Source organism: Saccostrea echinata, unplaced genomic scaffold, assembly GCF_033153115.1.
Source record: "Saccostrea echinata isolate AGI-Se365-2 ecotype Australia unplaced genomic scaffold, CSIRO_AGI_Sech_v1 ptg000007l, whole genome shotgun sequence".
NCBI classification, from domain to species: Eukaryota; Metazoa; Mollusca; class Bivalvia; order Ostreida; family Ostreidae; genus Saccostrea; species Saccostrea echinata.
The window spans coordinates 2,011,026-2,024,984 of NW_026889756.1; the positions used below are offsets into that span (position 1 = coordinate 2,011,026).

General features: G+C 34.8%; 1 protein-coding gene across 1 annotated transcript in view; it reads left to right on the forward strand.

Annotated features, from left to right (window-relative positions):
- The window catches only part of LOC133180720 (F-actin-monooxygenase MICAL3-like), a 42,652-nt gene extending 29,212 nt beyond the window's left edge, over nt 1-13,440 (forward strand). The window contains exons 19-29 of the mRNA XM_061315191.1: nt 11-189; nt 1,055-1,347; nt 1,514-1,861; nt 2,132-4,154; nt 4,441-4,496; nt 4,590-4,800; nt 7,029-7,125; nt 7,337-7,410; nt 9,284-9,301; nt 9,495-9,609; nt 10,278-13,440. Coding sequence (XP_061171175.1) covers nt 11-189; nt 1,055-1,347; nt 1,514-1,861; nt 2,132-4,154; nt 4,441-4,496; nt 4,590-4,800; nt 7,029-7,125; nt 7,337-7,410; nt 9,284-9,301; nt 9,495-9,609; nt 10,278-10,398 — 3,535 coding nt within the window. The 3' untranslated portion in view covers nt 10,399-13,440. The remainder of the gene's footprint in view (nt 1-10; nt 190-1,054; nt 1,348-1,513; nt 1,862-2,131; nt 4,155-4,440; nt 4,497-4,589; nt 4,801-7,028; nt 7,126-7,336; nt 7,411-9,283; nt 9,302-9,494; nt 9,610-10,277) is intronic.
- Nucleotides 13,441-13,959: the final 519 nt, after the last annotated feature.

Sequence of the window (13,959 nt, forward strand, 5' to 3'; positions counted from 1 at the left end):
GGTAACACAGGTCCAGTGATGATGATGAGTTACAGGAAGCTGTGGAATCAACGTACGGACATAATGTCAGCAAGGACCTGACACTGGAGGAAGCTCTGGCTGTCGTGGAAACACTCAAACGTAAATCTTACGAGAATCTGATGGAGGCTGTGGATCAGGAGGGAGAGGAAGAATCAGAGGATGATACAGGTATAGGAGTTAGGGGATACAAGTAGTAAAGGTTTGGGGAATTGATGCAGATAAAGATATGGGTCTAAAGGGGGAGGGAGTCAGATAAAGGTCTGATGGGGGATCTTCGAAGATACAGGTCTATGGGGAAAGTTGTCAGAAACATGCACATCTTTGGGGGGGGGGGGGATCTTGGAAGGTACAGGCCCGTTAGGTCTGCGGGGAAAGGAGTCTGATAAAGATACAGAAGATACAGGTTACTGGGGGTGATGAGTCAGAAGAATATACAGGGCTGAAAGGGAATAAGTCAGAGGAAGATAAAATTTTGTTGGGGAATGAGTCAGTCAAAGATAGAGTTCTGTTAGGGAATAAGTCAGTTGAAGATACAGTTATGTTTGAGAATGAGTCAGAGGGAGATACAGTTTTGTTGGGGAATGAGTCAGAGGAAGATACAGTTCTGTTTGAGAATGAGTCAGAAGAAGATACAGGTCTATAGCATTGGGAAGAAGAGATGGAATATGTGTAAAGTACAGGATTGTTTGGGACTAAAGCATGCTTTAGACAGGGGAGGGAAATTGCAGGAGGATATGGGTATTTAGGGGGAAAAGTCTGGAGTTTTTAGAGTAGATTAATGGTTGATAATTAGTAACTATTTAGGTGTTGATGTGAGAGGATAGGGGAGGGAGGTTACTGCATGGTCTTTAAATATTTAATACATCTGTAAGTGATGAAAAATTTTAGTTATATTGTATTTATTTTGAATAATTTCTTTGAAGCAAATGCAGGCTTTATTGGAAAGTAGCTTAAGCATTGTTGGAGATACCTGTAAAATTCCTTCACCACACTTTTAATTGTATGTGAATAACTATGTATTGTTTTCTACTAGACACGGAGTATGAAGCCTCTGAAGCAGACTCAGATTTGGAAGAAATGGAATACGAAGATTCCTCCCCAGAAAAACCCAATAAAGATATTGTTCAGGAAGAAAATTTAGTGCAGAATAGTAGTCCTCAGAGGAAGGCTAGGGCCGACTTCTTTACGTCCCCTCCAGAACCACTGCGACTTGACCCTTGGAAAATGTTCGAGAAGACACCAGAGAGGGAGGTGAAGAAAGACAAAGAGGAGGAGGTGGTGGTCAGTGAAGAGGAGGGAGAAAATAAAGAGGAGGATCTAATGGTGGTGGGTGTTTGATAATCTTCTCATGACTGGGTTTCATTTTATTTTCATGGACAATTGAACCACTTTTTTCCTTGATTGATCTACATACATATATAGAGTTACATTGTATACTGGTGTTCCAAAGTAAGTAACACTCAAACTTATAATACTTACTTGTTCGAAACAGGTGCTAGAAGATGATGGAGTAGAAGATCAGGAAGAAGAGATTGAGGATGAGGAAGGTGGGGAAGAAGCACCAGAGGAGGAAGAGGAAGATGACAAAACAGCAATGAGCCGACAAATGCAGATGATCTTGGAGGATATTGATCAGAAGTCATCAGTCAGTGACTCGGGGGATGTTCTCAGATCTTCTGTCAGTGATACTGGTGAAGCAAGGTCCATCATTAGTGACGCTGATCAATCCGCTAGCGAGAATGATGACGTGTTCCCAGGTGGAGACACACAGCAGGCTGTTTTACAGAGTGTCAGGAATGTGTCCTCATCAAACTCTAACTCAAGTCAATCAACTAGAGAGGTGAGTGGACTAGAAGCAATCAATGAAGTTCTTTCTTATATTTTAAAGAAATTGATGAAAATTTTTTTGTGACCATGAAGTTCCTGACAGAAGCGAATTAATCTCAATAACATTAACCTCTCAATTACTTTTTATATGTAGAAGATTAAGACTGAATCGTTTTGTAAAATAGAAGTAAACAAGGTCAATATAAATACAGAAAGCACCCTCATTTCTGTTTTTTCCAATACAGATGGACTAAAAGATAGCATCTATATTTATATATTTTAGGCTGTTCTGAACAGTGTGAAGAACATGGAGAATTCAGATTTGATGGAACATAATTTTCAGGAGGTTGATGATCGCTTTGTCACAAAAGGAAGGGGTAGTGCAAGAAAGAAAAAACGTGTTCAGCATAGGAATTCATTTGGATCTGATTCTAGTTTTACAATATCCACTCCAAGTGAATCGTTGCGATCATCCATAAGTTCTCTTGCTGCAGACATTGAAGTGTTGGAGAATGACGCTGAATCTCCAGACAAAGATATGATTAGAGATTATTGTCTTACACTAAGTCATGCACTTGGAGAAAGCTTTGATGATGATGATGAAAATTTAGGTGATGTTCCTCAAAATTATGAGGATACTCCAAGAACAATTGGTCAAGAAGAGTTTAGTCCACGTGAAAACCTAGACAACACTCTGATTGAAGAAGAAGCTGATGTGAATTCTAATGGCAGAAAGAGCAGTTTCTATGAAACTCCCAATGCCAGTGTTAGAGAGGAACAATATTTCTCTGTCAGTGATCATGAGTCTAGTCTCAAGTCGAATACAACAAGTGCAATATCTAGTCATGGTGTTAGTGATATTTTCAGTAGTGATGCCAGGACTACTAGTACAGACAACAAGATGTCTAGTGCATCAACTCCATCTTCCATATCAGATAATCAAGAACTAACTGATAAAAACAGTAATGTTGTGATCACTGAACCACGTAAATCAGTGGAAGGGAAACTGAACAGTGATGGAACTCCCTGGAGAGCACTACCTCCTCTCCCAACACTGGCCAGCACCTCAAACTTTGAAAAGAGTTCAAGTGAAAAATCAAAGGTTGTGAAGAAAGAGAAATCCACCGACAAAACAGAGGGGATGAGAAAGCTTCCTGACATCTCTAACCTCAAAAGCAATGTTAACCAGCGCGAGTTTCAGAGTAACTTTATGAGGCAGCATCTGGGCTCCCCAAGATCTGAACAGCAGGAGATGGCTTCTCCAACAGGGAAGTCTAGTGAGAGTGATTCTGGCAAAAAGACAAAGATCTCTGTGGATCATGCAAAACTGAAGTCCATGAGTAGTCTAGAGGACAGTTCCAGTCAGGGTGAGGAGAAATCCAAGAAAAAGATTGCAGTCGACTTGCAACTTCGTGAACGAATCAAGACAGAGACTGTGGAAACCAAACCAGGAGTGACTGGAAAAGGCAGCCATATTGATGATATTCCATTTGCAGATGACAGTGATGATGAGCCAGGACAAGAGAAATTTTTCACTCCGGCCACGAGTAAAAAGAGGGAACCAGTCAGAGTGGAGGGTGCTGGGAAGGAGGTGAGAAAGAGGCTGCTTCCAATGCCCCCACAGGAAAGTGTTCAGAACATGCCCAGTATTGACCACATCAAGGAAATCAAGAAGGCTGAAATGGAGAGTGCCAGAGAGAAGGCAAGACAGAGGGCCAGAATGAAGAGTGATGAAGAACTAGGGATAAAGAATGTAGCATACACACCCAAGGTTAAAGGACTGCTGAAGCGTAGTACCTCAAATACACCAAGTACAAGTGACTTCATATCTGACAGTGATGATCCTAGTAAAGTGTTACACTCCACCCCAGTGGAGAAAGCAGAAGTGCCAAAACCAGAAATCAAATCAAGTGGGAAGACAAAAAAGAGTAAAAAGAAGAGCATGGACTTAGATTTGACTCTGTCTGAGAAGTCAGATGGGGACACAAGTAAAGAGAAAGTGAAGAAGAAAAAATCCCTGCTTCAAATATTGAAGCCTGGGAAGGACAAGTCTCCTAAAGAGCTGAAGGACAAACGATCATCCTCCAATGACACTCTGGAAGAAAAAACTCCAAAGAAGAAGAAGAAAACTCCAAAGTCTGACAAGAAAAAGAAGAAAATGATGTCAGAATCGGGACTCGAAAAGTTGGATAAGGATCTGAGTGAATTAAATTTACAGGGTATGAAGGAGAGATTTACTTTAGAGAAGAGACACACACCCACAAGGAGGTATGCTGTAAGGAAGACGATACCACCAAAAGCTGATCGTAAGTAATGATGGGGAATTCAGACATTTATATGATAGCAAAGAATTCAGTTTTACTTCAAAACTGAAGAATCATATCTGTATTCTGTATTTTTGTTGCTTCAAAATACAATATGCTTTAATAATTCCAACTGATGTAATACAATTGGAAGACTATTGTTATAAGGACTTCAAAAGATGTCTAGCTGAGGTGTAATTTACTCAGATTACTCAAGCTTTTGAATGCCTAACTTAGGGCCATTTAACAATGTTTTAAAGAAGAATTATAATTACAATGTATTTTTCAGTTGATGAGTTTTCAGACTCAGATGACAGTAAAATGGACACACTGAAGAAATCAAAGGTAAATGTCGCATTCAATGAATATGACTCCATTTTTCAAAATATGTCACCAAATACATGTACTTGTAAGATCTTTTTAATGACTGTCTTTAAGGATCGTCGCACAATGTCTGAGGATGAACTGAACTATCGTATTGCAAAACGTGTACAATCAGCAGCCAGGAAACACATGAAGCAGCAGGAACAGAAGAGACTGAGAATGGCACAGGAAATCCAACGACAGTTGGAAGAAGTGGATGTCAAACAGAAGGAGCTGGAGGAAAGAGGAGTCATAGTAGAACGGGCACTTAGAGGGGAGGGGCAAGGTAAGAGAATGGGGGGACTCAGGGGGGACTGGCAAGGTAAGAAAATGGGGCACTGAGAGGGGAGGGGCAAGGTAAGAGAAGGGGGCTCTTAGAGGGGAGGGACAAGGTGAGAAAACAGGGGGCTCTTGGAGGGGAGAGGATGGATAAGGATTGTCTTGACATTCATTCCCATCTTTCAGTTTTGAAAAATGACAGGAGAAGGATAATTTTGAACAATTTTTCAATAAAGTCAGGATGAGTTTTTTTCAGTTTGGTGAAGGCATCCTGGTTAAAGTTTTAAAAACATTTCATTTCTAAGTAATAATAATGTCTTAACTTGACCAAACTGGGAAGATTGATACATCAAGGACTTTAATTTACCAGACTTGCTTCGAATGCTGGGTCTGAACTACATTTTCTAGATGAATGACCAGGTTGAATATTACTTACAAGTTACTTAAAGCCCTACCTCATCCAAACTTGCATGGATGATGCATTCTGGAATGAGAATTACCAAACTTGCATTGGATGGTGGATATGACCAACATTTTTCAGATGAGTGAAAAGGTAAAAGTTTTTGGAGCAGGTCCATTTCCAAGTAATAAAAGCCCTGCCTATACGAAACTCCAACTGATGATGCAATTGGGGATGGACACTACCAGTTTGAGGATGGATACTAACAGCTTCAAATGCTTGATCTTACATACAATTTCCAGATGTGTGACCAGTTAAACGTTTTGGAGCAGGTCCATTCTCGGGTAATTATAAGCCCTATCTTGACCAACTTTGCATATATAACGAATCTAGGGATGGACACATGCTTTAGATGTTGATCAGGACTTTCCCAGATGATTGATTGATTGTTTTCTCAGCAACTACTCAGCGCAGATCTTTGAAATTTTAGGACAGTCTTTGTCTAAGCATGCCATATGGTGAGATTCATTTTTGTATGAATGTGATGTCATCATGAGAGTGTATATTCACATCAGAGTGGAAATATTGCTAGTGAGCATTCGCTGACAGACTTCTTGTCGAGATGAGTAACCAGGAGGGCAAGACCATAAACTGAGAATAGACTTAAGTCAAAATTTTGATTTTTAATATCTTGAGTTTTCTTTAATGTATTTGCTTAAAAATTTGCAATTTTATATAACATTTTAATTCAAATATATGATGAAATTTTGTTTCAATATCAAAATTATTTCAAAAGTTATATTGGTTTGAAATTTTGACTTAAGTGTCTGTTCTCAGTTTATGGTCTTGGGGCCAGGTTTAATAACTTTGAGCAGATCTTTTTCCAAGTAACTATTAATCCTATCTTTACCAAAATTCAATGGATGATGCATCTAGGGATTGGCAATACCAGGTTTGCTTCGGATGCTGGATCTGATAGTCTTTTGACAGATGAATGAACAGGTTAAATAATTTTGAGCAGGTCCATTTTCATGTAATTATAAACCTTACCTGGACCAAGTACCTAAAAGCCCCACTTGGACCCATCTTGCATAGATGATGCGTCTAGGGATGACCAATACCAGACTTGCTTCGGATGCTTGATCTGACCTACATTTTCTAGTTGAGTGAACAAGTTAAATTTTTTTTGTGCAGGTCCATTTCAAAGTTATTATTAGCCCTACATTTAGCAAAGTTGCATGGATGATGCACTTAAGGATGGACAATACCAGACTGGTTATTACCTTCTTTTTCCTGATGAGTGACCAGGTTTAAGTTTTTGGAGCAGGTCAATTTCCTAGTATATATAAGCCCTACATGTACCTGGACCAACCTTCCATGGATGATACGTCTAGTGATGTGTCTTTTTTTTAACAGACTAGCATCGCATATCCAGTCTTTCCTACATGTTTTAGCTTTCCTACATATTTAGATGAGTGACCATGGTAATGTTTTATTTGAGTACTTGTAACTTTATGATCTGTTGGGATTAAATTTGCATCGTTGATGCAACTAGGAATGCACACTACCAGACTTGCTTCAGATACTTGATCTGGCCTACATTATTTTTATGAATAACCAGGTTAACGTTTTTGTAGCAGGTCCATTTTCAAGTAACAATTATAAATCCTACTTAAGCAAACTTGTATGAATATTGTTATGGGCAGGAACACTAATTGCAATAATAAAATTGGTGTGAGATTTTCATCACATAAAGGTAACATTCGATGAGGTCAGGTTTGTATTCTTTGATTATCTATTAGTAAATGTAGATGTTTTTTTTCTTTTTTCTGTAGATGCTGGTCGAGAGGAATCTGAACTAATGCAGGAATGGTTCACTCTGGTGTATGAGAAGAATGCTCTTGTCAGATACGAGTCAGAGCTCATGGTCAAGTATGTTCTGCACATATTCTCAATAAGATTGCTAGCTTGATATTAAATTCTAGTATAGGGCATGTCTGACATTCAGAAATGATTAAAATACCACTGTTTTATTTGTACTATGGTATGTACACTACTAGTGTAGAGAATCAATAACCTGTAGACAAAATAAGCAATTTTTATTTCTTTTGTTATGTAATTCTCTCTCTCTTTCATACTTCAGTGCCCAGTACATGGAGCTGGAGGACAGACATGGCCGTTTGGAGCAGGAACTCAGAGAGAAGATGTCTGTAGACAGTAAGTGTTGAAGACTTCTGAATGATTTCCATCCCCATCTCCCCAAATATGGCCTCTGTAGGTCTGTAACATGTGGACATAACTGACTCCAAATCGTATGTTACTAATTAAAATGAAATTCATTTAGATTAAGGCATGCTCGAAAAATTGTTCATAGGAATAGACAGATGCTTGGAATGAATTTTAATGCATAATCCTATGGGAATATTAGGTAGCTTTTTGGTGAGCATCTATGAATATGAACATGTAGATAACTTTGTGTGAAACCAACTTAGATTCCATTATAAATGACTTTGACCTGCATTTTGATGCTTCAGATGATGGTGATAGTGATGAAGAAATGTCTCTATCTGAGCTCCTCAAAATCTATTGCAATACTTATGGTATTATATTCAATTACCCTCTGATGGATCCCCAAATATCAGATTATCCTTTCTACTTCCAAGTCATGACAAAATTCCTCCAACAAAACCCCCACAAACTTATCATCACTTTCCCCGTGTCATTCACTAGTGACTTTAACTTTGTGAACTGCCAATTTATTATGTTGCTTTTGGATTTCCTGGATGGCAGTTGTTGATATGACTTTTCCCTTTATTTTGCCTTATTATCAAATCCTCTGACAAAAGCTTACATTAAATCCTCGCTTTTATGAAAGGCATTTCCCTAATACTAAAATCAATAATATTTTAATTTGTTCTTTTTGAAGTAATTGTATTTTTGAATTATTAAATTGACATTATCAGTTAGTTAAGAACTATCATATATTCTTACCTGATGCCTTAAAAGTTGTACTTGTATACAAATAAGTTTGTGGTTTTAGACATTAGATTTAAGCCTGAATAGCTGATTTATAATTTGTGTCATGTGATTTAGGTACATTGACACATAGTGGCAAACTGAAGAACTTGTCAGAACTTCTCAGAACTAGCTCTAGACATAGTATATCATTATGTGACGTAATGTTGTGTGGCTTATCAGAGACTCTTGCACAGATTTTGGCTAAACTCTTTTTTTTTATAGAGCTATGTTTGCAAAGTACTTTACTTTCATTTGATTCTTCTATTCAAATGAAGATAAGTTATTGTTAATGTTACTAATATTCATTAAACTCTTTAAAATAATTTCTCCAATATTGTCTAATGAAAATGTAGGAAAGTAAATTTAAAGTAGGGTGTTACTTTTGGTAGACATAATTTATGTCAAAATGCTTTGACTATTTTTCATAGAATCAGTATGAAAAGTGAAACTAATTTTTGAAAGTAAAAAAATAAATCACCATTTTTGAAAGTAGTTTTTATGAAGCATGAACACAGGTATTCTTAATTTATTTGTGGCATTTGTCTTTATCAAATCATTTTCAGATATGTTTGGTGTGAGGCAGGGAAATCCACTGTTCTCTCTGTTGATTACTTATTTGGACAATACAGAACATACACTGTAATAGGTGTCGGGATATTGAAGGCTTCACGCTTCACTTCGAATATCAAATAATAGTTTCCAAACATAATATTCACTCTCTTTTCTTAAAGGATATTGATTCATTTCTTATAAAATTAATTTTTTTTCTTTGAAATAGTATAATAAAAATAAAAATGCCATGTAAGTTTTGTCACATGCAAAAGAATAAAATTTATAACTTTCGGAATTTTTTTATTTCTTAAAAAACACAATTTTTATGGTAGCACAGTTGTTAAAATTTTGAAGAAAATAATTTTTTAAAATCTGTTTTGCTTCATGATCTTGACTTATGAAACACAGGCAGCAAACAATGTAAAATTAAATCATTGGCTTCATAACTGATCACTAATTGAATACATGATTTTCTGATTGTAGAATTAAAATCAGTTAAATGAATTTTAAACAATTTTAGTATTTGATTTTAAATTTGGTAAGTAGATTTTACTATGACATACTTAAAACTTTTCTAATGGTATAAAATAGTACTTCATTTTACCTGTCTCGGCATGTTTTTCTTCTATTGATTATTTATTTTTCTTGCATTTTTATTTGTGTTACTGCTTTTTTATGGTAGAGAATGGCATGCTTTTTTAAAACTCCCTTTGTAACTAAACCTTTACCAGATTCTGAGAAAACTCCAGCACAAGCGGCTGAAGAAAAGCGAATCCTCGATGAACTTCTGGAGGTCGTCGAGGAAAGGGATAAATTAGTAGCTATGTTAGAGGAAGAAAGAGTCAGGTAAGGTTAATTGGTTACATGGAAAGAGAAGGATCATGTCCATTGTCATCAAATTAAAAACCTGAAGTATGGATAGGTAAAGTAAGAAGATCTTTCTAAAGAATTTGATACAGGATTAGTGTATGTCTGATTTCATTATTTAATTTGCTTATTTTGCTCTTTTGTTTTTTAAAGTGAAATATTTTATAAATAATTATCCTTCTTTGATAACATGTCTAAGAGAAAGTTGGCTGGTAAGAACTTTTCATGTCAGTTACGCATATCATATAAATTTTAATTTTTCTTTACAAAAATGTTTTTAAAGACTTAAATGAGAAACCCCAATATCTAAATATTTAATATTTCAGTATCAATTTAATCCATTTTAACTAGGAAACTCTCACATGTAATGATAAAACTTACATGTAGCTTGTACATGATGTATTGCCTACATGTATATATGATATTTAATGTATTAGATCCTGTGTTTCTGTCTTAAATACATTTAATATAAGCAATTTGATTTGATTAAAGCTACTGTAGTTTTTTGTTATATATACATATAAAGCAAAAAAATCACATGTTGACCCTCTCTACTAGCTTAGAGGGACATGTCATGTTTGTATACTTCAAACAGAATATTGTTATTCATTACTTTATTAATTTTGTTTTCTTTATCCTGTTTTCAGAGAGCGAGAAGAAGACCGAGACTTAGAGGCCATCATGAACGCCAAGGGGTACAGCCTCGCCCCCACAGACTACGCCCAGAAAATCAAATTCTCCTCCAAAGTCTTCCCCCTCTCCTGCTAGAATCACCCTTATGACTGTCAGAATCACCTTCATGTTGTGTCATCTGATAGAGTACATCCATATATCCAGTAGTATGCCTCAAATTCTGCTTTCTTAAAGCTGCCTAGTTTTACCCTAACCTTGGGCACCAATCAAATTATGTTGTCACTTGACTGGTGTAGACATGACATCTAATTAACATAAAAGATTTTGATAAAGCCCTGTCCTCTGAGAGGATAATAATGGCCACTGATCACAAAGTGATGTTTTTTTTTCTATGATCCCATCAAATTGCTGTCAGTTTCATTAAAAATTGAAAGATTAAGTACATTATTAATAATAGTATGTCTACATGTGTGATGTATTGTTGACTGTCAAGAGATACAGTGTGTGTTATACATATTTTATTTTCATTTCAGCATTATAGTTTTCAATGCCATTTTGAGAGGTATAATTAAGTGTGGACTTGCAATGCTTAATGTGAAGTCATATTGATATTATATAAATCGTATTATCTTTTATGGATATAACGTTCATGGTTTCATGACTAGCAGTATATCATTGGTTTAATACAGTTTTATTAAATTTTTATGTGATCCATTATGATCTTTTGTCTATGACTGTGAATTTTTTGTTTGTTTGATATATATTACTTGAGATCTTTTAATAAATTATTAATTTGATATTAAATTATTGCTGATGTATTTAAATATGTATCATGTATTATCAAACAACCAATAAGACATTTTTACAGTTATAGAAGTTTGTAAATAAGAAGTGTAAATTAAGTTGTTGAACAATCAAACATGTTTACTGTCTCGGAAACATAGTGTACTGTTACCATGGTGATGGAGTAGGCCAGTTATAGAAAAATATAGCAGTTATAGAAAAATATGGAAAACTGAATCTCTTTTGTCCACTAGTCAAAGGTCTCCTCTATGAAATAAATCTGATTCTCATGAATTTAATGAAACAGTTACCCTTACAATTATATCTTTAAATTTGCTAGGTTCATAATAGGGATAGATTTTAATGAGACAGTCAACAGAACAGTAGCTTATGGACAGTTTAAATATTGTACTGCTCTTCAATATCTAAAATTCACATTCACAATTTTCTGTTATTTTACACAAATATATTCAATAGTTTGCATAATGTTACAACCTTTTCACAATTTTTTGATTTACATGTACTATATATTAATAAGTAATTACATGAATGTCATTATAAAACAATGGTCAGAATTATCTTTTGGTTTGAAATGACCTCCATGTCAAAATTTAAAAATTCTTATATCAAACTGTCATGGAGTGTGTAATATATCCTTACTGGATTTAGAATAATGTTAAAAAACATCATACATACTTCCACCCACCTCACAAGTAGCAAAAGAATCAAATACTTCATTCATTAATGACACAGCAAAGTTTAATGAATATTATTTAACTTATAATTATCATTAATTTTGCTAAGAATGTACTTGAATCCTTAGGTGCTAAAAATCATTTATTTTTATTGCTTTAAAAGTGCTGGCATACGATGTCCATTACATGCATTATCTCAAAAAAGCACTTAATGGAAACATACATCTATATATAAAACACTTGAAAGAAGAAGACAAGTCAATATGTAATGTACATGTAGATTTTAAATGATAAAATCTTAAAATTTGTCTTAGCAACAAAATCAAGGAAAATACATTCATTTTTAAACTTATTCATGTAATTGTTTAGCTACATTTGGAAGATTTGTAGGTTAAAGAGGTGCGGTCACTTTATTACATTTAGTTATTTTAAATGTCTTAGATTTGGTATATAATGATATTATTTTATAAATGGATGTGTGTTAGGGCAAAGGGTTCTATATATGTAGTTGTTTAACAATTTTTTTGTTCTGTGAAGTCAAGTTTTTTGGAAGAAAACGATTGTCAGCACAACAACTTGGAGTAGAATTTGGATTAAAATTTTCATTAAAACAACCACAAATTATTAGGAACAAGTTATGTGTATATGTTTATGTATAATGAAAGGTTATTTATGAGATCAAATAGTATGATAGCTGTCTGTTAAAAGTTTTAATTGTGTTGGGAAATCCTTGTTTTGACACTGGTATTATCCAATCCCGTTCTTTGACTGTTTATTTATTTTATTTTTTTTTTTTGCGTAAAATATGTAGACTACTTACATGTAATTGTGGCACTTGAACTTTCCTATATATAGCTCTTTATTGTTTACGTTGTCAATGTCAGAATCTTTGATCAATTGTTTTGGCCAGCTTTGGACTCTTAACGTTATCTCTCATTTATCTGCTTTTTTACATGAAAAAAATGGTTAAATATTCAATACTTGGGAAATATGCACAGCCATGAGTTTTGAAAATTGAATTAAAGTAAACGTTTCAGAATGTTGAGAGCAAATTTTATCTGACCATTCTTTATGGGTACAAGCAACATTAGATGAATGGCCGAGATAAATCTGATTGAAAAATATAATTGAAGCAATATTTTATGAAATCTTTTCAGGATTGTGTATTATTATTTTTTTCTAATTGACAAAATATCATTCCAGATTCTTAACATCAATGTAGGTAATTTTTATTTCAGAATAAAAACGTTATGAATATAAATATTTACATTTTTTCTCTACATAAAGAAAAATCTTGAGGCAATGCAAATGAACAAATAAGGTTTCGTTGCAGTAAAAAATTCTTTATTGAAATTTTATTTTCTGGTTGTATTTCATTTTTATTTCTAATGTCAGGGTTGTGAAAGTGTTTATTTATTAAGTCAGTATTTTAAATATTGGTTTTTTTCTAAACAGATCAAATGGCAAATACATACGTATTTAGGTTCAGTTCTTGCTTGAAATCCATAAGCTGACAGTTAGAGATTTTTGTTGATGTTGTGTTATATTTAAATTAATCATATTCTCTGTGCTTTATGATATAGCTGACCCCTGCAATGTCTTCAGTTTAAAATGTAAACCTTGTTGAGCTGGGTGTTTTGTTTAGTGAAACAGTGTGTGCAGATAATATGAGCAGAAAGAATAAATGCTGATTGCTATACATACTGTTCATTTTTCTTTTTAGGAAAATACCGGTATTTTAACAATTTACAATTCTTTTTGTCCTTTTCTTATTTCTTTTTTAGCTCACCTGAGCCAAAGGCTCAAGTGAGCTTTTCTGATCAAAATTTGTCCGTTGTCTGTCGTCGTTGTTGTCGTTGTCGTTGGCGTTGTCGTTGTCGGCGTTGTTGTTGTTGTTGTAAACTTTTCACATTTTCATCTTCTTCTCGAGAACCACTGGGCCAAATTCAACCAAACTTGCCACAAAGCATCCTTGGGTAAAGGGGATTCAAGTTTGTTCAAATGAAGGGCCAAGCCCTCTTTCAAGGGGAGATGATTAGGAATTAGTGAAAAAATAACGGCATCATTTAAAAATCTTCTTCTCAAGAACCACTGGGCCAGGAAAGATGAAACTTATGTGGAAACATCCTCAGGTAGTGTAGATTCAAGTTTGTTCAAATCATGGCCCCCGGGGATAGGGTGGGGCCACAATGGGGGATCCAAGTTTTACATAGAAATA